Source organism: Phoca vitulina, unplaced genomic scaffold, assembly GCF_004348235.1.
Source record: "Phoca vitulina isolate PV1807 unplaced genomic scaffold, GSC_HSeal_1.0 scaffold17, whole genome shotgun sequence".
Taxonomy (NCBI): domain Eukaryota; kingdom Metazoa; phylum Chordata; class Mammalia; order Carnivora; family Phocidae; genus Phoca; species Phoca vitulina.
This window is the reverse complement of record NW_022589720.1, coordinates 12,639,907-12,663,789: the sequence shown is the minus strand read 5'-3', so window position 1 is coordinate 12,663,789 and position 23,883 is coordinate 12,639,907. Positions and strand designations below refer to the sequence as shown.

General features: G+C 43.4%; 1 protein-coding gene across 2 annotated transcripts in view; it reads right to left on the bottom strand.

Annotated features, from left to right (window-relative positions):
• Nucleotides 1-20,165: 20,165 nt before the first annotated feature.
• FBXL7 (F-box and leucine rich repeat protein 7) overlaps nucleotides 20,166-23,883 on the bottom strand; it is a 372,876-nt gene continuing 369,158 nt past the window's right edge. For both annotated transcript variants that reach the window (XM_032415428.1, XM_032415427.1), the window contains one exon: nucleotides 20,166-21,054. In XM_032415428.1, coding sequence (XP_032271319.1) covers nucleotides 20,318-21,054 — 737 coding nt within the window. In that variant the 3' untranslated portion in view covers nucleotides 20,166-20,317. The remainder of the gene's footprint in view (nucleotides 21,055-23,883) is intronic.

The following is a 23,883-nucleotide window of genomic DNA, read 5'->3' as shown; positions in this document are numbered from 1 at the left end:
TCAGGTGATTCCAGTGCATTCCAAAGTTGGGGAACCTCCAATCCTTACAGGGTGGCTGGTGAAGTGGAATTCCCTTCAGGATGACTGAAAATCAAATTAATGTCTCTACAGGGAAGCCCGGGAAAAAGAAATGGTAGTCGCTGAGAGGTCTGCGCAACCTTGACTGAGTGAAGGCTCTGGGCACGCTTGTTTGTTTAGGTAGCAACAAAGTAACTTGGGAGCTGGTCTATGTTTTCTGTGAGGAATCATTTGAGTGTTCTTCTGATTTACCTGTATTAATTTAACTAATCTTCACAACAATCCCATGTGGTAGGTACTATTAGTCTTACTCTCAAGATGAGGAAATAAGGTTAGCACCTGGTCCGTGTCACCCAGCTTCGTCAGCAGAGGAGGCACACTCCTGCTCAGGAACTCTGGGGTTTAGAGATGGTCACCTCTCCCTGGGTTTGCAGAAATCTGGGAAGGAGCTGGACACCTTTCACAAGAAACCCAGGGGCTCTCTACAGGGAAGCCTGAGGCTGTACCTGCTTCCAGAAGTACAAAACTAAAGAAGCTTCTCAGGAAAACTAGGATCCAACTTAAAATGGAACAGATCTTGTGTTTTCCGATATATAAGCATCTTTGTCCCTAGCTTCACACTCAGGTGTCGCATAGACTGATGTAGGCAAGTCCATTTCCCAATGTTATGGCTCACTCTCATGAAATACTTCTCATATTTTACTCGGAATAGAATACTTTTCAGAAATTTCAATTTCCAAGTCCAGAGTTACTGATGGCTAGAAAGTTCTGCATCCCCGTGGAATGAGAATAAAGCTCCTGGGGATCTCCTGGGGATTATTTGAAGTGTGTAGAATAAACCTATTTGTGAATGTTCAGAGATGTCTGCTTACACTAGTTATAGTTTCCTTCTGCTTGATGTTATAGAAACCCGTGGAAGATAGTACACTTTCATTTAGCTAGAATGAATCCAGATGGAATGTTCAAATCTTAAAGTTTCTCCTGGATTAATACCGAAAAGCAACATTACATTATTTGTGGTATCACTGGTAAGAGCATTTTATTGTATTATTTTGTGTATCTATGTTTTGAAGAAAAAAATCAGGAAAAGTTTAATGTGGGAAAAGTGTAGAGTTACGATATAATGAAGATGTACTCTTCACTTCCTTCTGTTGGTTTGTACTCATTATTTTGAAATTTATTTATTTATTTATTGTTTATTTTTAAATTCCAGTATAATTAACATACAGTGTTCTATTAATGTCAGGTATACAACTGTATAGTGATTCAACAATTCTATATATTACTCAGAGTTCACCATGATGGATGCACTCTTAATCCTCATTACCTATTTTACCCATCCCCCTAACCACCTCCCCTCTGCAACCACCAGATTTTTCTCTATATTTAAGAGTCTGGTTTTTTGTTTGTCTCTTTTTTCCCTTGTTTGTTTTGTTTTGTTTTGTTTCTTAAATTCCACATATGAGTGAAGCATGGTATTTGTCTTTCTCTTGGCTGGCTTATTTTGTTTAGCATTTTACTCTCTAGATCCAATAATGTTGTTGTAAATGGCAAGATTTCATTCTTCTTTATGGCTGAGTAATATTCCATTTTGTATATACTATAGATGTATATACCATGCCTTCCTTATCAATTCATCTATCAGTGGACACTTGGGTTACTTGCATAGTATGGCTATTGTAAATAATGCTGCAATAAACATAGGGGTGCATGTAGCCCTTCAAATTAGTGTTTTCATATCCTTTGGGTAAATACCCAGTAGTGTGATTACTGGATGGTAGGGTAGTTCCATTTTTAATTTTTTGAGGAAACTCCATACTGTTTTCCACAGTGGCTGTACCAGTCTGCATTCCTACCAACAGTGCAAGAGGGTTCCTTTTTCTCCACATCCTCGCCAACACTTTTTGTTGCTTGAGTTTTTGATTTTAGCCATTCTGACAGCTATGAGGTGATATCTCATTGTAGTTTCCCTGATGATGAGTGAGGTTGAGCAACTTTTCATGTGTCTGTTGGCCATCTGTATGTCTTCTTTGGAGAAATGTCTGTTTATGTCTTCTGCTCACTTTTTAATAGAATTGCTTGGGTTATTATTTTTTTTTTGGTATTGAGTTGGAAAAGTTCTTTATATATTTTGAATACTAACCCTTTATTGGATATGTCATTTGAAAATATCTTCTCCCACTTAGTGGATTCTCTTTTGGTTTTGTTGGTGGTTTCCTTCCCTGTGCAAAATCTTTAAATTTTGGTGTAGTCCCAATAGTTTATTATTGGTTTTGTTTCCCTTAACAAAGGAGACATACCTAGAAAAATGTTTCTTAGACTGATGTCAAGGAGATTACTGCCAATGTTTTCTTCTAGGAATTGTGTGGTTTCGGGTCCCACATGAAGATATTTAATCCATTTTGAGGTTATTTTTATGTATAGTATAAGAAAGTGGTTCAGTTTCATTCTTTTTCATGTAGCTGTCCAGTTTTCCCAATACCATTTGTTGAAGAAAGATTTTCCCATTGTATATTCTTGCCTCCTTTATCATAGATTAATTGACCATGTAGTTGTAGGTTTATTTCTGGGTTTTCTATTCTGTTCCATTGATCTATATGTATATTTATGTGCAGTATCATATTGTTTTGATTACTACAGCTTTTTAATATGTCTTGTAATCTGGGACTGTAATACCTCCAGCTTTGTTCTTCTTTCTCAAGATTGCTTTGGTTACTCAGGGGCTTATGCCCATTATTTGGATAGTTCCTTTCTTCCTGGTACCTAACTTGGACAGCCCAAGTCACAAACACTCTTCTAGACCTTTCAAGGACAAGTGACTAGATCCCATAAGCCTGGGCTCCCCTCTGTATCCAACAACCACTGAGAGGAGGGGGTGTTTACCCTTTCCTCCACAAGCCAGTCAGTTTTTGCTAATCTCTTCCACATATGGCTGTGGTCTATTCTGCTCACTTGCTCATCACGGCTGGGGCCTCTCAAGTGCCTGGTGTTGCTGGTTGAGCACAATCCCTTGGTGTGCCTGGCAGGTCACTTCTGTACTCATTGATGAACGTGGCCAGAGCCATCAGCCATGGTTAGAACCTCTATCAGGGTTACCCAGATGTCTTGATGTGCTCTTTCTCCTGGGCTTCCTGTCACCGCCATGAGCTGCTTTCTTCCATGTTTTGTTTTTGTTTTTGTTGTAGGCAGAACTGAGCATGTGGAACAGAAAAGGAATTGGGGGGTACTTTTTCAGGGCTGAGAACGCTGAGATGCTTGGTGCCCAGGCTTCCTATTCTCCAGGACTCCTAGTGACATTACTGTGCCTATTCAGGAGCCAGCTTCTTTGGGTACAGAAGTGATATGTTACTAACACAGAAAGGAGGACCAAATTTAAAATAAGTTGGTAGTGTTACAAACTAAATCCCAAAAGATTAAGTTAATTTTGAAGTTTTCAAAACTGCACCAAGCCTAGCTAATTGCTTACTCAGTAGGTGAAGAATACATACATTTAAACAACAAAGCCCATTCCTGAGCCATAAACATGTTAAAATTAAACTTAAGGATACTTTTTTTTAAAGACTATCATCTTGATATGCAGAGATATAGAATACAGATTGCTTTAGAATAAGAAAGAAAATTGAAAGAATTCACACAAGATTTTCTAGTATAGTTCTTTTCCTTTATAGAAGACCATCTTGGAAGCCAAAAGTACTGTATTTTTAGGATCTTTTCAGAGAATAGGCTACACTGAGCCAAGTTTGTACCTTATAGATAATGTATTCATCAGGAACTTAATTGCAGTAAGAAAGTAAATCGGTAGTTGAATGAAAGCTTACCACTTTTGAAACCATAGTTAATGTTCTTGAGTTCAGCATAGTATCTGAAGGTGGTTTCAGCAATATTACAAGAAGCCAGAAATCTATGCAAATAAAACAGAAATGAGCAGGACTTCTTGGAGACAGCCATGGAGAGCTTGGTGGAGCAGAACATGAAAACAGATATAAGATCTTTCTGGATTTGCATCCTGAAGACTTTGCTGGAAGTATAAACAAGTTACTTATCCTTTTATAGGGCTTCGAGGCTGACAAAGTACTTAACATCTATCATCTCTCATTCTACAGCCAAGAGAAGGAGTCTGGGTCAGATTCCCACATAGGAGGGATGGGGTCATTAAGGAAACAAGGATTAAGTGACCTGCCCATGGTCATATGGATAAGAAGGCATAGAGCTGATACTTTTGATGCAAGGCTATCAGTGACTCCATGACTCCATGCCATCTCAGGAGAGAGCAGTAAGCACCATACTTTGGCTGTAGCTTCTTTGTTCCAACAAAATGATGAAGGAAGCAGTTACAGGAAGCAGCCAGTCATGGTATAGAGGATAAATGATGATGACTATGATGGCATTGTCATAGCCACCATTCATCCTTCCTGATCCCTCCAGCCGAAAAAATAGTAGCTGGTGAACTATACTTATCAGCCCTGCTATCATAACAAACACTGATGAAGGGACACACCATCCATCAGTGCCTCAGACGTATCTATGTCTGGCACCTGGATACTTGAGTCAGCAGTTAAACATCCTACTTTCTTCACTGAAAGGCTTGCATCTTTGCATGGATGGGTTCAACTGATATCTTGAGGAAAAACATCACCATGTACATTTAAACAGAGCTCAGAAGAGAACAGATATAGGCCCTCATTTATCAGAATTGGTCATTGGCATAACAGCATGGAAATATTTGCAATAGCTCTGTCTGCAGCACGTTCTGAAGATGATAATAGAAGCTGAGCGTCACTAGCAACACCATCTTTGGATGCATAAATATTTATATCCCCTTGATGAAAAGGGAATACTACTGTAGTTAAAAAAAAAAAGGGAAGAGGGGAAGAAAAGGAAATATGTGTGTGTCTTTAGCTTATCTACAGGGGACAACTTTTTCCTGGTTATGAATTTCCAGCCATTGCCTCCCCTCATGCCCTCTCCAACAGTCCCAACTTCACTAGATCGTAAGATCAAATTAGATGCTGGAAATGTTATTCAGGCATGATTTCAGCAGACCTGTACCACTGCAAAAATCCTCTGGGCCCAGTGTGCTCCTCTGGCTGTCTTTGGGAAAGCAAGAAGAACGTGTCAATGGGATGTAACATGAATATGAACTGTGGTGCCTGCGTTCCAGGGCCTCTTCCCAGACTACAGGAGAAGGTCTTATGCCCTCTACCACTCTGCAATTTAGCACATGTAGGGATTGAAAACAATTTCAAAAGATGAACAGAAGATGACAATTAGTGGGTTTGAGCCATAATGAATACGACCAACTGTGGTACTTCAGAACTGAATGGAGAAGCCCAAACTTTGGGTCTTATAAGAAATATCTTCTCTTTGATACCCCCTGCCCCTATCAGCATTACCTTACTCCAGTAAGGTTCAAAGGAGTGAACTGTCGATCAGGCTGCCCATGCTTTAGATACTTCCAGAAATTTACTTGGGATATAGCCAATATCTTTAACAGGATTGGTTTTTGTCATTATATTCCCTATGCTCAGCCTGGTTTCATAGCTTCAAACCAAATTCTGGTTTGACCCCACTTATGAAAATATTGAAGGCTTTAGTTTTTATTCCTTTGTAGGAGGATATAATAGTATATTAGTTAACAGGACTGTCATAACAAAGTACCACAGATTGGTGGTTTACACAACAGAAATTTATTTTCTCACAGTTATGGAGATTAGAAGTCCAAGATCATGGTGACCACAGGGTTGTTTCTTCTGAAGCCTTCCTCCTTGGCCAGTAGATGTCTGTCTTTTCCCTGTATCTTCACATAGTCTTCCCTCTGTATTTGTCTATGTTCAAATTTCCTCTTCTTATAAGGACACCAGTCATATTTGATTAGGGTCCAACCTAATGAACTCATTTTCACTTAATTACCTCTGTAAAGCCCCTATCACCAAATACGGTCACATTCTGAGTTACTGGGGGCCGGTACTTCAACATAGGAAGTTTGTGATGAAGAGACACAATTCGAGACATAAAACATAGTATCTGAGTTGACTCAAAGGAGGGACTAATCTGAAGCATCTCCTGCTGGCTCCATGATTTTCAAAAAAGAACGCATATAAAAGCATCATTCTCAAGAGACTGGAGGGATCAGCTAAGAGTCCTTCATTTTCAACAGTACCCCTGGAACTGAGTGACAGTACTTGTGTATATGGACCTAAGCTTTGGAGCTTGAGTTAAAAATCATTTGCTCTTGGCTGAAGCTGTCATAATTTACTATTTATTTGGAATATAAATCTTGCCTACTGCAAAAAGGATTAGAGGTGATATATAACTTTAAACACCATGAAAAAAGAGAAGAGTAATCATATGAAATATAGAGAAAGAATAGATGTTACCAGTTAACTAGAAAGAGCTGAAGAGTATAGTTTAGCCTTAATTATTTTCTGGATTTCCTGAAAACAAAGGAAGACAGAGAAATATACTGAGTATGTCAACTTCATGGACTGTTAAAAGAAAGCAGGCAAGCTTGCCTGCAGAATAAATTTTTTTTTCCTGGAACTAAACCCAAGGAGAAATTTATTGCGTGAGACATTTTGCAGAGAGCTGAGTGAATTAAGAGTGTCAGATATTGAATAAGGGATAGTGGATCGTAGAATAGACAACGTCTTCAAACAGGTTTAATGAAAGTAATTATTTATAATAAAAACTGTCTTGTAGCTAACTTTGGGTTATAGGGGAACATTTGGCATAATTCACAACTTTGGGGAAATGAAATCCTTAGGAAAATCCTTTCTCCCTGGGATATTTGGAGTGACTACTCGTGGGAGAAAGGAATCTCAAGATACTGAGTAAGCTTCCACATTGCATCAAGGCCTGCTACTGAGTTTCGGGACATGCAGTGAATATCTAGACGTGATCTGGGTGCAGAAGCTGCAAAACTGGAAGACTTTTCAAAAGAAAATGCAAAAATTTCTTTTCATTTTATTTATTTTCTCCTCTTACTCTTCCTCCTCCTTCAACTCCTCTTCTTCCTTCCCTTTCTGCTTTTCTCCTCTTGGCTCCTGGAGAGAGGGATTAGAAGAGGTGGTCCATAGCATGACTGAGTAACTAAGAGCTGAGTGGCTCTCAAGAATGGGATGCTACGGATTTGATGTAACCAGCCTCCAGGATAGTCCCCCAGGGATCCCTGCCTTCTGGAATTCGTGGCTTTTGTGGTTCCCTCCCCCATTGCATCAGGGTCAGTCTGTGTGACCAACAGGATGCACCAGAAGTGATGGCATGTCATTTCAAGACAGGGTCATTAAAAACATGTGGCTTCCTGCTTAACTATCTCTCACCCTCTTTCTTGGATCACTCACTCCGGGGGGAACCAGTTGCCCTGTCATGAGCAGCCCCATGGAGCAGCCCATCTGGCAGGGCTTCCTGCCCGTATCCGCTGATGAGGTTGCAAGTGGATTCTCCAGCCTGTCAAACTTTCAGATGACTACAGCCAGCACCGGTATCTTAACTGAGAGACCCTGAGCCAGAACCATCCAGCTGAACTACTCCCAGGTTCTATGCGATAGAAAACTTGTGACACAGTGGTGATACGGTGATACGGTTCTGTGACCCACAGAAACTGTGAGATAGTAAATGTTTGTTGCATTGGGTTGCCAAGTTTGGGGGTAATATGTAATGTGTAATAGGAAGCTAATAACAGCATTCAACTGCAAATTGTTTGCATTGTTACAGTGCATACCTTCTCTTTCCTGCCGAAATGGCATCTCCCCAGAGAAGCTTTCCCTAACCATTCTATCTAAAATAGCACTCCCACCCCTGGGGCATGCACCCTACCTTTAAACTACTTTAGTTTTCTCTCACTCAGATTGTTGCAATGGTTTGCTAGGTAGCCTCCCTGCTTGTATCCTGGTGTCACTGATTCAACACAAAGCCAGAGGGCCCCTTTTAAAATATGACAAATCATATTATTCCTTCTGCTTAAAATTCCCCAGGTTCATTGGGAATAAAAGCCAAAATCCTTGCAATGGCACCAGCCTCACACAAGCTGTCCCCTTTACTTCTGAGACCCCATCTTCCACCACCCTGCCCCACTCTTTCTGCTCCAACCATGCTGTTCTCCTTGCAGTTCCTGGAACAAGGCATCAGGGTTTTTGCTCCTGCCTCAGGGCCTTTGCATTTGTTATTCCATCTGCCTGAAACACTCTTCCTGCAGATATCCACACTGCCTCTTCCCTAACCTCCTTCAAGTCTTTTCTCCAATGTCACCTTTTCAGTGAAGACTTTTTTTTTTTTTTTTTTTTTTGAGAGGGACGGAGGGAAGGGAGTGGAGAGAGAGAGGAGAGGGGAGGGCGAGAGGGAGAGGGAGAGAGACAATCTTAAGCAGGCTCCATGCCCAGCACAGAGCCTGATGCAGGGCTCGATCTCACAACCTTGAGATTATGACATGCGCCGAAATCAAGAATCAGATGTTTAACCGACCGAGCCACCCAGAAGCCCCTTCAGTGAAGATTTTTCTAATCATTCTTTTAAAAATTGAAACCTCTTTATACTGCACACTCCCTGTCCTCCTTCCCTGATTTATTCTGTACCACACAGAACTTCTCATCCTCATCCATATCCACATTCTCAACCATACACACACAGACACACACACGTATGTATGTGCACACACATATAATTCATTTTATTTTGTTATTTGTCTGCCTCTAATAGACACGTGCTTTTCAGAATTTAATCTGAGGATCCTATTAAAACGCTGAGGCTGAATTTTTAACATCCCAAATGTTGCTGATGCTGCTGGCCCATGAAGCATATACTGAGAAACAAGTTTCTAGAACCGTACTGTCCAGTACAGCACTCACTAGCCACACTAGTTTCTTCAAGCTGAAATTTACTAAAACATAAAATCTAAATATTCATTTACTACCCACTTCAAAATTAAAAAAATTAAATGAAATTTACTAAAATTAAATAAAATTTAATATTTAGTAGACACACTTCAGATGCTCACTAACCACATATGACTAGTGGCTACCCTCCCTACGAGACAGCACTGATGCAGAACATTTCATTACTACTGCAAGCTCAGATAGGTAGCCCTGCCCTAGAACTATTCTGTACAATATGGTAACCGCTAGCCACATGGGACCATTTAAATGTAAATTAATCAAAATTAAATAAAAATTTAAGGTCAGTTCTTTATTCGTACTAGCACATTTCAAATACTCAATAGCCACATGTGGTAGTGGCTGTTCTGATGGACAGCACAGACAGAGAACATTTCTATCACCGCCAAAAGTTCTATTGGACAGGATGGCTTTAGAATCCAAGCTCCCTGAGGGCATGGGATTTTGTCTGTCTAGTTCACTGGTCCATCCCCAGTGCCTAACACACGAGGATCCCTAAGTGGGCCTTCAAGAAATATTTGTAGATTTGAATCAAAGTGCCATTTTGGTTTTCCCTCGATAGATGATGGACGTCTGGAGGGCAGGACTTGTGATTGCCTTTTGTTATGTCTCCGACAGCTATGGATGGAAGACCATCAATCAACATTCACTGATTGAATGTTCAGAACACTCTAAACTTTCCAGCTCCTGAGGGATCCTTGTGTAGTGGAATCACATGCATGTAGGACACGGGACACAAGTAGAGACTCTCGCTTGTGACTCTAGTCTTTCTGTGTTGTCAGACATGGAGAGGGCCCAGAGGTTGTTGACTTTTATTCTTTTGGAGAAGAATTGCTCAAGTCAGCTGTGGAAATTATTCCTCCTGGTGTCACTGAGCTCGTGCAAACTCTGATCTGAACAAATTATACCCAGTGGCCTCCCTCTTCCTGTGCATTACTCCACACTCCCAGATGTGGCAACTAAAAAAAAAAAAGAAAGAAAAAAAAAGGCACTGCTTTCTGGAATAGTAACAACATAAGGCCTACATCACCAAGTGTTTCTTTGACATCTTTAGACTATTTCACGTCTTGAGCCCTTTAACTGTGCCTTTCCATATTCAGATCTACTGCTCCATCCGAAAGAAAACACTAAGAGGCAGCACATACAAAACTTTAGCTGTGTTCTTTGGAAATTGTTTCCCTAGAATGCTGGCTACTTCTGATTATCAATGGTATTCATCCAGCCATATTTTTCCAGAAAAAAAAAATCTGGCTAGGGAATTTTAAAATCAGTACAAAAGATACATTTCACTACTACCACATTGGAAAAAATATTGTGTTTGGCAAAGAGGAGACATTTGGATGCCACCAATAAATACCCTCCTGTTCAGTCTCAGTAACCAGAACTGAGAAAGAAAATCAGGCTGCAAAGTCCTGTCCGCATCCTAAGTCAGATGGCTTCTTTATCCCCCTTGGCTTTCTCTGACAGCATTTCAATTTTATTGGCTGAATCAAATATCTTGTTTGTCCTCATTCCAGCATCAGCAGAATATCTCGATTCTTTTATTTTTTTTTAGTTGGACAGACTGGCAAGATGTAGAGTGATTTTGATAAAAATGGAGGGTATATGGAACACTCAATATTTTTGACAGATGCGACTCCATTGCTGTTCTGTTCTGGGCCTTGAAGCTAACGTGTCTCATAAAGCTTAAATAAAATACTAAGCAAGTGAGAGCTTTAGGAACTCCAGAAAGTTTTATGGGATGGTGTCGATGCTGGATGCTCCTTGACCACATTTATGCATGTATAGGTGTCTAGCTACCTCTCTATCAGAATTTTATATGAAAATCAGTGCACCCTATAAAATATGAACAATGATAATATGTCCAAAAACCTTGGCCCTTTAACCACGGTTGTTGTCATATCCTCTAATACTTCAAAATCCTTCCAAACATTAACAGTAAATCAGTGCCAGAGGCAGGAAGGAAAATCGGAACTGTTCAACCCAAATCTAGTAATGAATTAACTTGATCAGAGCTGAGCATGTTATAACAAGTTAAAGGAAACCTTTCTCTTCGTATCTGTAAAAGCACGGGGGCAGAGTGGGTCAATGTTTCTGTGTTTGCTCTTTTGGAGTCTGTAGGGTGGGGGCTTTCTATTAGTATAAGACCATCTTGAAGGTCTGCTACCACGGACGTCTATGTCAAGAGAAATGTTGATGGAGACATTAAGACTTTATTTTAGAAAGCCTCTTGGAGACATCCCAAATGCTGGACCAAGGTAAATTCAGGGACATTTGGGAACGGTTAATACAGACTGGAGTGGTGGGGAGAGGTTTGAAAAACACTGGGAAAATGGTCTGCAAGTGGTTCTCCTCTTTATTCGGATTCTGCTAAGTCAGAAGGATGGTGGCTAAAAGTAGTTTCTGGAGGATTAGGTGTTCAGATGTTCATAAATCCTACTCAAGTGAGCTGCTTGACACTAACTTGAAGAAGACTTGAGTTATTCATATGCTAATGATATCTTGGACTACAGTCAATGATATCTAGAGCTTTTCTACCACAGGATCCATGGTTATTGCATCTATTACTACCCAAACAAAAAGGAAGCAGTTTATTTTTAAGCGTCTGACTCTTGATTTCGGCTCAGGTCATGATTTTGGGGTCGTGAGGTTGAGCCCGGTGTGGGACTCCATGCCTAGCGCGGAGTCTACTTGAGATTCTCCCTCTTCCTCTCCCCTCCCCCATCCCCCACTCTCTCTAAATAAATAAATAGAATCTTAAAAAAATTCAGCTATTCATATTTCTAGTCCCTTACTGGACATACAGAAAGAATATCTCTGATCATTAAAAATAAGACAAAATACCTACAAACCCCTCGTTCCTATGATACTCAATCAGAAACAAAATGTTGTAAAGAACCTTGACACATTTCTCTTAAGTGCTTTTTGAAATTATCGAACCACATCTGTTGGAGGTCTTATCTGTAGTTTTGTAACAGTTTTCAGAAACTTGCTGATAGTCACTCATCATTTACATGAAGGTCCCTGGATTCTAAAAGAAACAAAACTTACCATTGTAAATGCTGCACCAGCAGGACCATCCAGGCAAAAGAGGAAATAACTATGAGTGATGAGTGAGCATCCACAAACAGACCATGAAGTTTTTGGTTGGGCCAGGAAACCCTCCAAATTTGTTAAACTTATTGTGTATAGTTATGGAGTAATTAAGTCTTAGCCTACAGTTTGGGATTCACCTGTCAGGAGTGGAGTGGACCTCTGCAGTCCTCCAGAGGGAGGCTCTTCATTTTTCCAGGATCATCTCCAAAAATGTTCGTGTCCCTGACAAATTACCTTTCGCCTTCCAACAGTGATATTTTCTGTTGGACAGGGCTATCCACACTTAGTAATGTTGCCAAGATGGTCTTTGAAATCACCATAGACCCCCACAGGGACACATCTCCTTCTGAAAATGATGTACAACACAAGAGTGGCCAAACCCAAGTTGTGTGTACAAATAAAAAAAACCCAAAACAACAAAAAACAAAAACAAGATAAAAAACTGCAGAACTCAAACATGAATTTATGTTTCATCAGTTGCCACAGAAAACTTAACACGCAGAATTATACCAAGGAGAGAAGTACATGAAATTTATCCTACTCGACGTCAAGGAATAGTAAGCTCTAAAAAAGTTTTAAAATTTGCATTTGTTATCACCCTAAGAATTACCAAAGGTTTCTTCTTTTCAGCCAAAGGAGACTTTGGGCCGAATTCCCCCAGGGTCGTTCTTGGATTTCAGCTAGTCCCAGGGTTTAACATCGGGCTCCCGAGCCCTGGGGAGGAACTTTGCTTTGGAGCTGCTGATAACTGTACTTTATATCGTTCAGAAAATTGGGTACGAAAGGTCACTTTTCTCCCTGGCCAGAACAAGCAATTGGCTGTGAGAAATTAGGCATTGGAGCCACAAGGCCAATGAATGGAGCGTGAAGGAAGTTAAAAAAAACAGGGGCGCCTGGGTGGCTCAGTTGTTAAGCGTCTGCCTTCAGCTCAGGTCATGATCCAGGGTCCTGGGATCAAGCCCCACATCGGGCTTCCTGCTCCGCGGGAAGCCTGCTTCTTCCTCTCCCGCTCCCCCTGCTTGTGTTCCCTCTCTCGCTGTGTCTCTCTCTGTCAAATAAATAAAATCTTAAAAAAAAAAACAACAGTAACACTCAGCACCTGAGCATGTGTGGCTTTGCTTTTTGTCAACGCAGGAGTCCTTGCCTTACCTGATCACCTTCAAGACTATTTTGCCCCATGCATTTGGGATTAAGCACACGTTTTAAAAGGAACGGAGGCTAAGGCTCTCCCATGGCAGTGTTTACATGCCCCATCGCTTTCCTGTGTGCACTATTTTTAAAAGAAACATTACACACAGGAGCCCCAAGGCGATGGTACCCGTAAAACTACGCCAGCATGGAAATCTGGAGGAGACTCTGGTTTTCATTAAGTGAGCAAGAGGTCATGCATTATTTGTTTTTTTTTTTTTCCCTCTCTTTCTTTTTTCTTTAAATCTACAGCCCTTTGGGCTCCAACCTTCCAGTGCGTCCATAGCCATTATTCTTTGGATATTTTAAAATGATGAACATAGAGCCAACTGGAGTCTCCCCGTCCAATGAGCTAATGAGCCTTTGCAGCATAGACGCCATTCACACAGATCAACTCTCTCCTAAATCACGGATTGCCCTGTGTGGCTGTAACAAGAACAAGAGAAATGGTGTGAATTCTCCCTCTCCGGCTCTTCTCCTAAGACAAGGATCTGTTCGGCAAAATGATCTCTTCAGTGGCTTTACTAAGTCACCAGGAAGCACAAAAACCCAGCTTTTGCCACATTTCTCCATGATTCCGGGGGATGGGATTGCAAAATGAAGAGTTGTTCAGTTGAAATCCAGTACATTTGTGTAGTTATCCTGTAAGTATGAGAAGTGTAAAATTAGACACAGGTGATTATATCTACTTTGGTCTCCATCTCCAAAGGAAAGGCTTCGAGATAAAACAAAGAAGGCATTTATCAGTTGTGACAGTTTGTCCCTTTATCTACTTTCTCATAAATGAAAAAGACCGTGACAAGTTTATTTAAATTCTAAGTGTAAACACCCATGAAGAATTCACTCATGATGTGAAACCTGGAATTTCTTTAAAAATTTTTATTTTTAGGGGGTGGTTGTGTTCACTGGTGGTAGAAGATCAGAGACAAAGGAAGTGCCAATGATTGGTTCCTCTGCGTGGTTAGAAATCTTCTCCCTGGATCTTTCCGCATGCCAGTCTGGAAATGGGCTTCAGAATCCTTCCCAGACTTTGGAAAACATTTGGGGCTCTGCAAAACCACAAGGATTGCTGTCTCATGGCAGCAAAACAAAAATTAAAAGCCTTCCTACCACCCTCACACTTTCTAATGGCTTTCATCACTTAGTTTATCGTTACTGTGGCAGATAATTTCACATTCCCAAGCCTGGTAATATCTGAGGTTTCAAAGAACCAATCCTCAGTGAATTTACAAGTAAAACCCATTTCTTGGCAATTTTAATGGCTATTTAATCAATCTCACTCGGACCATCCATTGTTTTTGACATTACCGACACAGACTGGTTTGCCAAAGGGGCACGGTAAATTGAGAAGCCGCAATTATTCCAACCATTCTCATCATAAACATGTAACAATTAGACTTGTTCCACAGAGCAGCCATGTTGGCTGAAGCATCCAAGGATAACTGAGGGAGGGCACTCCTGTCCTCTCTCTGTGCTAGATTCTGCAGAAATCATGACTGCAGGCTCGCAGGCCTATCAGGAATGCTGTTTGGGAGGCCATTCAAGCTGCTTTGAGGTTCCTCAGAATTTGTCCAAGAAATTATGTTTCAGTGTTGTTTTTGCAGAATGTTCCCACTCTTGATATGGTATGTGTGCGTGTGTGTGTGAAAGAGTGTGTAAATGTACCCAGGAACTAATCTGTGGGATGACATTAGAGCAGAACAGAACTTGCTATTTCCATATGACGACCGCAAGGCAATGACGAAGTTAACCCATCGTTAGTGTAGTTAATGTTATGATAATGTTAGCCTATGGTAAAGAGAAATGACTTCGTTCACCTTATCAAATACTGTCTTCCTGCCTGGGCTCTATGTATGCTGTTTGCATGTTCAAGTGCACCATGGCTTGTGATGTTCCCTCTGAAAGGAGTCCCTAAGTTTTATTCCTCTTTCCAGACGGTGATGAAAATTACTTCTTGGGCAAACTCGATCAGGGAAAGACTCTCAGTGTCCCCACAGTGTCTGGTACATGTTAGGTTCTTAATAAATGCTTGTTGGACGAATAAATGAAAGGATCTTGCCTCTTTGCTTTTTATATCCCCCTCTCCATCCTATAATTCATTCCATGATATTATAGTTATTGGATCTGACGTTCCATTTAGGGTAAGGATATTCTCTCTTATCCCCCCAGATCCTATCACAGTACCTGCTCAATAAATCTTTGTGAAAGGGGTTGCTGGGGATTGTCTGCTCCCTCAGAAGAAAATGACTGGCATGCCCTAGGCATCCTTTGTTCATGAAGAATGACTGTAATTTCCAGTCTCCATCATATGTTGATCATCATGGGCCGGGATAGAGTTCAGACATACTGATCTCATCAGTGTCAAATTCAGTAGCTCAGTGACTGGAAAGAGAAACATTCTGCAATATAGAAATGACTAGACTTGGAAATATTTAGGTCAAGGGAATTTTTTTTAAATGATCTTCAAGGCCATGCCGGACACCGGGATGACGCTGGTTGTTACCACCTGAGCAACAATTTAGAACTTACATGTAGCCTTCCTGGATAGCCCAGGAGACCAGCATCCTTGTTGTAAGTATTTCCAGCAGACACCTCTGCCGGAGATGCCACAGTGGTCCTGGTGACAGGCGGGGGCTGGGCAGCCTCCAGCTCCCCAGTGGAGATGTTCTTTCATCCCATGTGGTTTTAGCAGATCTGGTGACTTGAAGGGGGAAAAAAAATGCTCTACAAAAATGGATCTGTGTGGTTTTAGGAGATAATGGTGCACTCAGAGAAAAAGGGAGGAATAGTCACATCTGAAGTACATCCCTGGATGGGGTGTCCCCAATCTTAGTGTCTGGGAGAGTATTCCTTCCCCCAGGTGAACAGCTCTGCCTACCTGGCGGTCATCTTCATGAAACCGCCTGAGTTGCTCTTTGGGCAACTGGAGCCGTGTTTGGGGGAGTCTCGGTGACGGCATCAGCCCCCGTTGCAGACCGATGACGACAGGTGTGCCCCTTCACCCTGCACCTCCCCTTCCTGCCACATTGAGGACCACAGCTGGTGAACGGATCAAAAAGAAGAAACCATTTGACCAATAGCATGCAAGAGGGAAACCGACTTCATCTGACAGATTCTCTGTGTGAACATTTTCACTGCAGTGTTCACCAAGTCTCTGATGATGCTCTCTCCCTCCCCTGCTGTTGATTCAGCATTTCTTCAAATTAACGTCTTTCTTAACGAATCACGATTGCCAGCTATTGAACAAATGCACTACTCTTGGGGACTTCTTTGTGAAAACTGGGATGTGGGAAGCAATTTTATTGTATTACTTTGCCTCTTAAAAAGGCCCAATCTGTTTCGTTTCATGTTGAATGCTCCTGGGTAGCAAATTTTTTGAAAACTTTTTCAAATTCTGAACAAATGTCAATTTAAGAAGTCATGAACCTCAAGGACAAATGCTTTTATTTCCTGCTAGCTTATTCTGGGATCTTGACCAGGATTACGTGGGGCTACCTCCAGTGAATGTTCCCACGCAGCACACTGTCCTATTGGTTAATGTGACAGTCATTAAGCAGCTGACATAGGATACGAAGAAGGTTGAGGACAAATACATTTAAAATCAGTATCTCTTAAAACCTTTTTACTTGCTAAAGCAGAATTGTGCCATTCATCTCTTGGTGCTTGCTTTCTGCCATATTGATTTCTCAGATCTAAAGGTTGGGGTGAGTAGAGCTTTGGCATTTCTTTTTTTCCAACGGAATGATAATTTTTCCATTTAGATCAGGTTGCCATATTGTCCTTCTAGGTTTTAATGCTCTAAGACCTTTTAAAAAATTGGTAACAACCAATGGCATAATTTTGACGATTACTCCAGCATTTGGACCTGTGACAGGGGACGTATTCAGGTCCATGGTTACTTATTCATAGTTCTGAAACCTGGAGAGCTCTGAAGAAATAGAAGCTTTTTTTCATTATGTTTAGCACAAATTAATTTGGTGACAAACCTGACCTGAATGGATGCAAGGCTATTTCGTCTGTAATAATCTTATATAGTATGACTGTTCACAGCGACGGCTGCAGAAATCTAACGTGTTTGACTAAGGGTGTCGCCCTTAGGGGTATTACAAAATACACCACAGCTCACTTCCTCAAATATAAAAAATTATGAATTCCAAAATACATCTGGCTCCAAGAGTTTCGGGCTAAGGAATCGAAGACCTGACCTAAACTGTGAAGGTAATGATTTTTCACTCACCTGCTAATTTCCAGCCAAAGTCACTGAGCCAAGGGAAACGACAAAATCGTGGATGCAACTTTAAAGGTACAAGAGCCGCACTGACCCGACTTGCTGACTTGCTCTCCACTTCAGCAGAAGATAAGTTTCTTCCTCGCCCTTGAGTGTCCCCATCTGAACACCATGCTCCTCTGGCCAGCGTTATTAAATGAGACTTAACCCGATTACCAACATATTGCTTTATTTCTTGGTGGTAGTAAATTAAGGCTTTCTAGAGTCATACAGCACGCAGTGATTGATCATTAGAAATAAAACAAACAAACAAACAATGAGCATTCAATTTCGCAGAGGCAGGAAGGAAGCAATGTTTTAAAACAGATAAATTTCCTAGTGAGGCCTTTTGCTTGGTCTCTAAAAATCTGCTGAGCTGTTTCCCCAGTGACCTCCGCCATAGATTCATATCCCAAGAGGGGTGGGCAGAGTGGCCGAAGAGAAGACTGGGGCAAAGGGAGAGACTGGGAGAGACAGCACGTGCTGGGCACTGAGTGTGAAAGTCAGCTTTGCCTCATGTGTGGAAAACAGGTTAGACGGTGTTGTCGGGTGGTGGCGATAAAGGTATTGTAATGGGACACCCCTTCTCTGGTTCAGGGCGCCATTTTGGATCTCTCTTCTCATTCCGGGAGTATGAAAATTAACCACTTGGAAGACACCGGTGCCAAGGGTTAGGGACAATCCTTGTGACTCTCAACTCCTGAGATGTTAGACACGGTCAGAAACCACAGAGCATGGGAATGTTACCTTCAGCCTCTTTCATGGCTCTAAACACTGGGACTATCACGAGACACTCTCCCCTGCCAAGCAATTCACTTTCCCCATGGCACATAGTTATGACTGCCCACTAAGTTGTTGACGATGTTGACTGGGGAGGAGGTCATAGGTCATATGGTGCAGGAAAGAAACCTCCTGGGCAGACGCCACCTCACTCTATCTCCTCTTTCCCGACATAAGACAAAGAAACGCAGGGAGCCTACAGTGGGAGTGCAGTTGTCGAGTTGTGTGTGAGCTTGATCTGCAACCAATTCCACCTACTTGGCTTGGAGATACAGAGATTCTGGGTTTGGATGGTGGACCCTTTGAGAAAGCAGTGGGTGACTGTTTGAAGAGCGATGGAGAGGTGTGGCCAGAGAAAAATGTGGGAAAAGTCATGTGTTTATTAACAAAAGGCAAATCAATTTCATGAAAATGAGCAGTGGACTTTCTTCTGGCATCCCGATTTCATGCAAGTGAGGCTAGCAAATGGATTCCCATCCAAACAGGGCCATTTAAAATGCATACTTGGCAAGGATTTTAATGTTCTATTCCAAGGGCCTGGTTAGCAGGCCCGTGCTTCAGTGTGATCGATGTGCTCCTTCTTCCATTTGCCTGACATTTTTGAGTGAATGGTCTTTAAACACCTGAAAGTCTGCTGTGTGCTCTTTGACAGAGAACATGCAGATAGCCATGGGAGAAGGCACACGAGGTGGCAATCTGCGCCGTTAATCACTTAGGGCTTAAGCCCAACAGGCTTCACGCGATGGAGTCTGGATGCACAGAGAAATAAATAGATGAGAAAAGTGGAAATGTGATCTGAATGACAAAGAACCAACACGTCTGCCCCTGCCAGCTGCAGGGCAGATGTAGATGTGTCTGCTACATATCACATGTGCACTAAGAAAGGATAGGAGACCCTTCGAAGACATGAGCTCTCTTGGGCCTCCCTTGTTAATGAAAACTTGTGAGGGTCTTTCTTCCTATTTGAAAACACTCAGCAAGATCCACTTGACTGGGGCTGTGGGCTGTGCTCTGAGTGGGAAATCCACTGCCTCCATAAGATGGTGTGGGGTCGGGTGGTGCAGGAAGCGCCTGTCACGGGAACCATCCACCTAGTGGGGCGGGAGTAGGTGCCTGAGGGACTCACCCACCGAAAGAAACAGGGTTGGGTGACATTCAGATCGGAGCTGAAGGACATGTGGGACATTCATGCTGGCACTTCCCAATCTCCTGAAAGCACCCACAGAACCAATACTCTTGGGAGAGGTAGATGCCTCATATGCTGTAGGCCAAGGCACTGCTCCTGACAATCTCTGTCCTCTCAATTCTAAAATGGGTACGAAGCGATCATCGAGCTGAATGGCCTCTGATTCAGTGCGGGAAGCCGAAGCCCAGAGATGTCAAGTGACTTGCCCAAGGTCACACAGCTATGTCTGTGGCAGAGCTGGGGGGAGGGGGCGGGAGGGGAGAATGCAGCTCTCCTCCTGCACAGTGCTGCTTGCCCGAAGTGATTCTTTAGAAAAGGGTTGGAAGCGCTTTGTATATACCACGTGCTAGGACATTTATTTAACAAGAATTTGCTTGGGCGCGGGACTGCTGAGTGAGGCTTAGGCCACTCAAGCGGTTTAAAGAGGAGGAGGTCTGGAGAGCATCATTATCCTGGATGTGTGGTTGCTGTTGGCCAGGGAGGGGCTGGGGGGGCGGGGAGCGGTGGGGACAGGGTGTGTGCGTGCAGAAGCCTGGGATGCCGCCGGGAGCACAGAGACAGAGAAAGAGGCGTTCTTAAACACACTGCCATCGGCTTTCTGAGGTACCTCTTTGGGGAGAAGAGAAACTGCCTATAGATGACCTGACCCAAAAAACCAGTTTACCGGCACAGCAACTTGCACCCCTCTCCCGCCCTCCCCCCGCTCCCCCTTCCTTTCCTTGACCCCTGTTGCCCACGAGCACTAAGGAAAAAGAAAAGCCAGATCCCTAAGAGCCTCCCAGGAAGCAAGGGCTGCTACGGGTGAGCGGTGCCGGCGCTTACAGACGCTGCTTTCCGGAATCGCGCCACCGTGTCCGCGTGCGGCCGCGCAGCGCGGCGGCCCGAGCGGCCCGTTCAGAAGAAGGCGGGGTTGGTGTGCTCGATGACGCAGCGCTTGCAGTGGCGCTTCACGAACCGCAGGGCCTCCACGGACACCTCGCAGTCCTGCACGTTGAGCATCTGGAGGTCGAAGCAGTTGGCCGCCACGATCTGCAGGCCCTGGCCCGTGATGCTCTCGCAGGACTTGAGGCTGAGCCGCTTGAGGTTGAAGCAGTTCAGCGCCAGGCACTCGAGGCCCGTGTCGGAGACGAGCGGGCACTTGCCGATGTCCAGGGACTTGAGTTTGGCGCAGTTCTTGGCGAGGTACTCCACGCCGTGGTCCGTGATGCCCTCGCAGCCCCTCGCGTTGAGGTAGCGCAGCTTGCTGCAGTACTTGGCCACGTAGCGGATGCCCACGTCGGTGACGCGGCCGCAGTGGGCGATGCTGAGGTACCGCAGGCGCGCCTCCAGCTTGGCGATCTCCCGCAGGCCGAAGTCGCTGACGAAGCGGCAGTCGCTGACGCTCAGCTCCTTGATGGAGGTGCAGTAGATCATCAGGTAGCGCAGGCCCTCGTCGGTGAGGCGCACGCAGCGGCGCAGGTACAAGTGTGTCAGCTGCGTGCAGTGCGCCGCGATCGTGTGCAGCCCTTCGTCCTCCAGCACGAAGCAGTCCGTCATGTCCAGGTAGCGGATGGAAATCTGTTTGCCATGCAAGGGGGACAGTTTAATGGAGGCCTCCCGGGTCAAGCTGATGCAGGTCACTTTGGAGCACCCTACACAGAGAGACAGAACACACGCTCAGAGAACCTTCGAGAACCGGGGGTGGGTGGGGGGTGGTATGTGCCTCACCCGGGGATGCCGTTGAGGATTCCTTCTCGAACACCCCCCCCCCCCCCCCCAGCGCGGCCCCCGATGTTACCCTGCCCTTTTCGACCCCTACGGAGAACAAGAGCAAGAATGGGTTCTCCCTGCTCATCTGATCCTTTAACGATTACGGTCATCTGGGTTTAAGAGGCTCCCTAGGCTTTTGAATCAGAAACACCGCAGCTCCAATTCCACATCCATCACTAGTTGCCTGACATGGGGCAAATCAATCCTTCTGAGTCCTTCATTTGTCTTAAAACGGGGATGATCATGTTCCCCACAGGTCGCTGTGAAGAATAAAGGAGACAATGCTTTTAAATATCTTGCCCTGGCCCAGAAAGTTCTGGAAGCTTGGTAAGGGCTGATTCTCTCCCTGCAACGGTCCTGTAGCTCTGTGGTCAAAGAGGTAAGATCATGCTGGAGAAGGCTTGGCCATGCCCTTGGTTTGGCAGAAAGAGCATGTGGGAGTCACACCTGGTTCAGGTCTACTTCTTAGGGCCTCAGGCAGGAGGCTTAACTTTTCTGTCTCAAGGCTCTTGTCTATGCAGTGAGCATGAGCAGCTGGGGTGCCTGTACTGTTGGGGTATCATGAGCATGCAATGAAATAATGGGTACAGAGGTACTTGGAAAACTCCAGGGGAAAGATACGTAATTATTAATCTAACCGCTGGCCACCTGGAGACTCAATTCAATTCTTTTTGGTCAGGGAAGCACAACTGTGTCACCTGGATGACTGCTCCAGCCCCTCAACCAGTCTCCCTGTCATGCCCTTACTCCCAACTGTCTGTTCTCAGGCCGGAGAGATTCTGGAAAACAGAACTCCAATCGTGTCACTTTGCTCAAAGTCTTTGGATGCCACCCCCTAAAGTCTAAGGGTCCCCTGAGGACCTGTAGCCCTGCTCTCTTTGACTTCATCGCTTACCCCACTCCTCTGACCCCGCTGGCCTCCTGGCTGGTTCCCAGACAGCTGAGCTGCCCTCCTGCCTCAGTGTCTGTGCAAGGGACAGGGCTTCCCCGGGTAGCCCCGTGGGCCATCCCTGCTTTTTGAGGTCTCTGAGCACACGTCAGCTTATTGGACAATTCTTCCCAATCACCCTGTATGAACAAGTGGCCCCTGCTTGACTCCCATTTCTTTTCAGCACTCTTTATCACTTTGTGGCATGATACATTTATTTGTTCACTTAAGTATTTGCTGTCCTCACTCTGGAAGGTAAGCTCCTGAGGAAAGGGACTCTGGGCTGTTCACTGCTCATCCCCGGTTCATAGCTGGTGCTCACTAAACACCTGTTGAATGAACAAACTAGTGAATTATAGTGAAGAGTCTTCTGTAGGAAGATCAGATAGGATAATTCATTTCATTTATTTTTAAACAACAAACATTTATTTCTCACAGTTTAGAGGCTGAGAAGTTCAAGATCAAGGTTGCCAGCCAATTCATTTCCTGGTTTCTGGTGAGAACCCTCTTGCAGACAGCTGCCTCCTTACTGTATTCCCACATGGTAGAGAGAAGGAGAGCAAGTTCTCTGGTCTCTGTTATAAAGGCACTAATCCCACCATAGGGGCTCCACCCTCATGACCTCACCTAAACCTACTGACTTCCCAAAGGCCGCACCTCCTAATAGCATCACAGTGATGGCTAGGGTTCCAATATAGGGACTCTGGGGAGACACAAACATTCAGTCCGTAACACTATCCTCCTCTTCCCACACATTAACCAGACCTTTCCCCTCAGGCCAGTGCTCTCATACCAAAAATGTCTCCAGCAGATGGCAATTAGGCAGAAAGCATGCCCAGCACACGGGAGGCCCACCCCAGTCACATGGGGGGTGTGTGGAGGGAGGAGTTTTCTCTCTTTATGTAAGTACCTGCAAAATATATATGATTTCACCTTCTGTCCCGTAAAGCCTATATAAGCCTCTAGGAAATATTTGTGGACCTTGATCTAGAGCTAATTTTGCCCCACTCAGGATAATTTAAATTCCAACATTTAAATGTCCTCAGGACTTTGGCCATGGCCGATGTGAATTTATACTATAAAACAACTGTCTGTTTTATACTTAATTATAATGCTTTTATTTGTATTGAATTATGAAGTTTACAGAATGCTTTTATAAACATTTCCTTACCTGATTTTTAATCCATTTTACTGATAAGGAAATGAATGCTCAGGAAGATTTTGTTGTTGTTGAGATCTAGAACCCATTTAATACTCTATCCTTTTTCAGATGATTGGAAGATATCTTTAGCTATCTCTCTAAACACTGTTTCTAGCTACTCTTCCCCTATGAATGTGTGTATACATGATACATTATATACATTACATATTATATATAATTATATATAAAATACTCATTCAATGTATATTTCAGTTCATCTGATATTACATAATATATGTACAGTATATTTTTAGTATATAAATATAAATAATATGATGTCATTATATATATATATATATATATATTTCATTCCACTACATAAACTGTATCTGTATTTAATTGTGCTAATGGGGACGGTCCTCCCACCTCCTGGCAGGCTGCCCAGGAAACTCTTATAAAATTCAGGTCCTGGGAATAATGAGGTTCAAAAGCCAAGTGCTACCAGGTCAAAGAATTTCAGGAAAGAGTAAAGCATACAATCCAATGCTGGAGAACAAAGATGGTGACTCATCAGAGGCTGTCCACTCTGCTCTATCCAGTAGCCGTCATGGTTTTGCAGAAGGTGGTTGGTAACCCTCACCT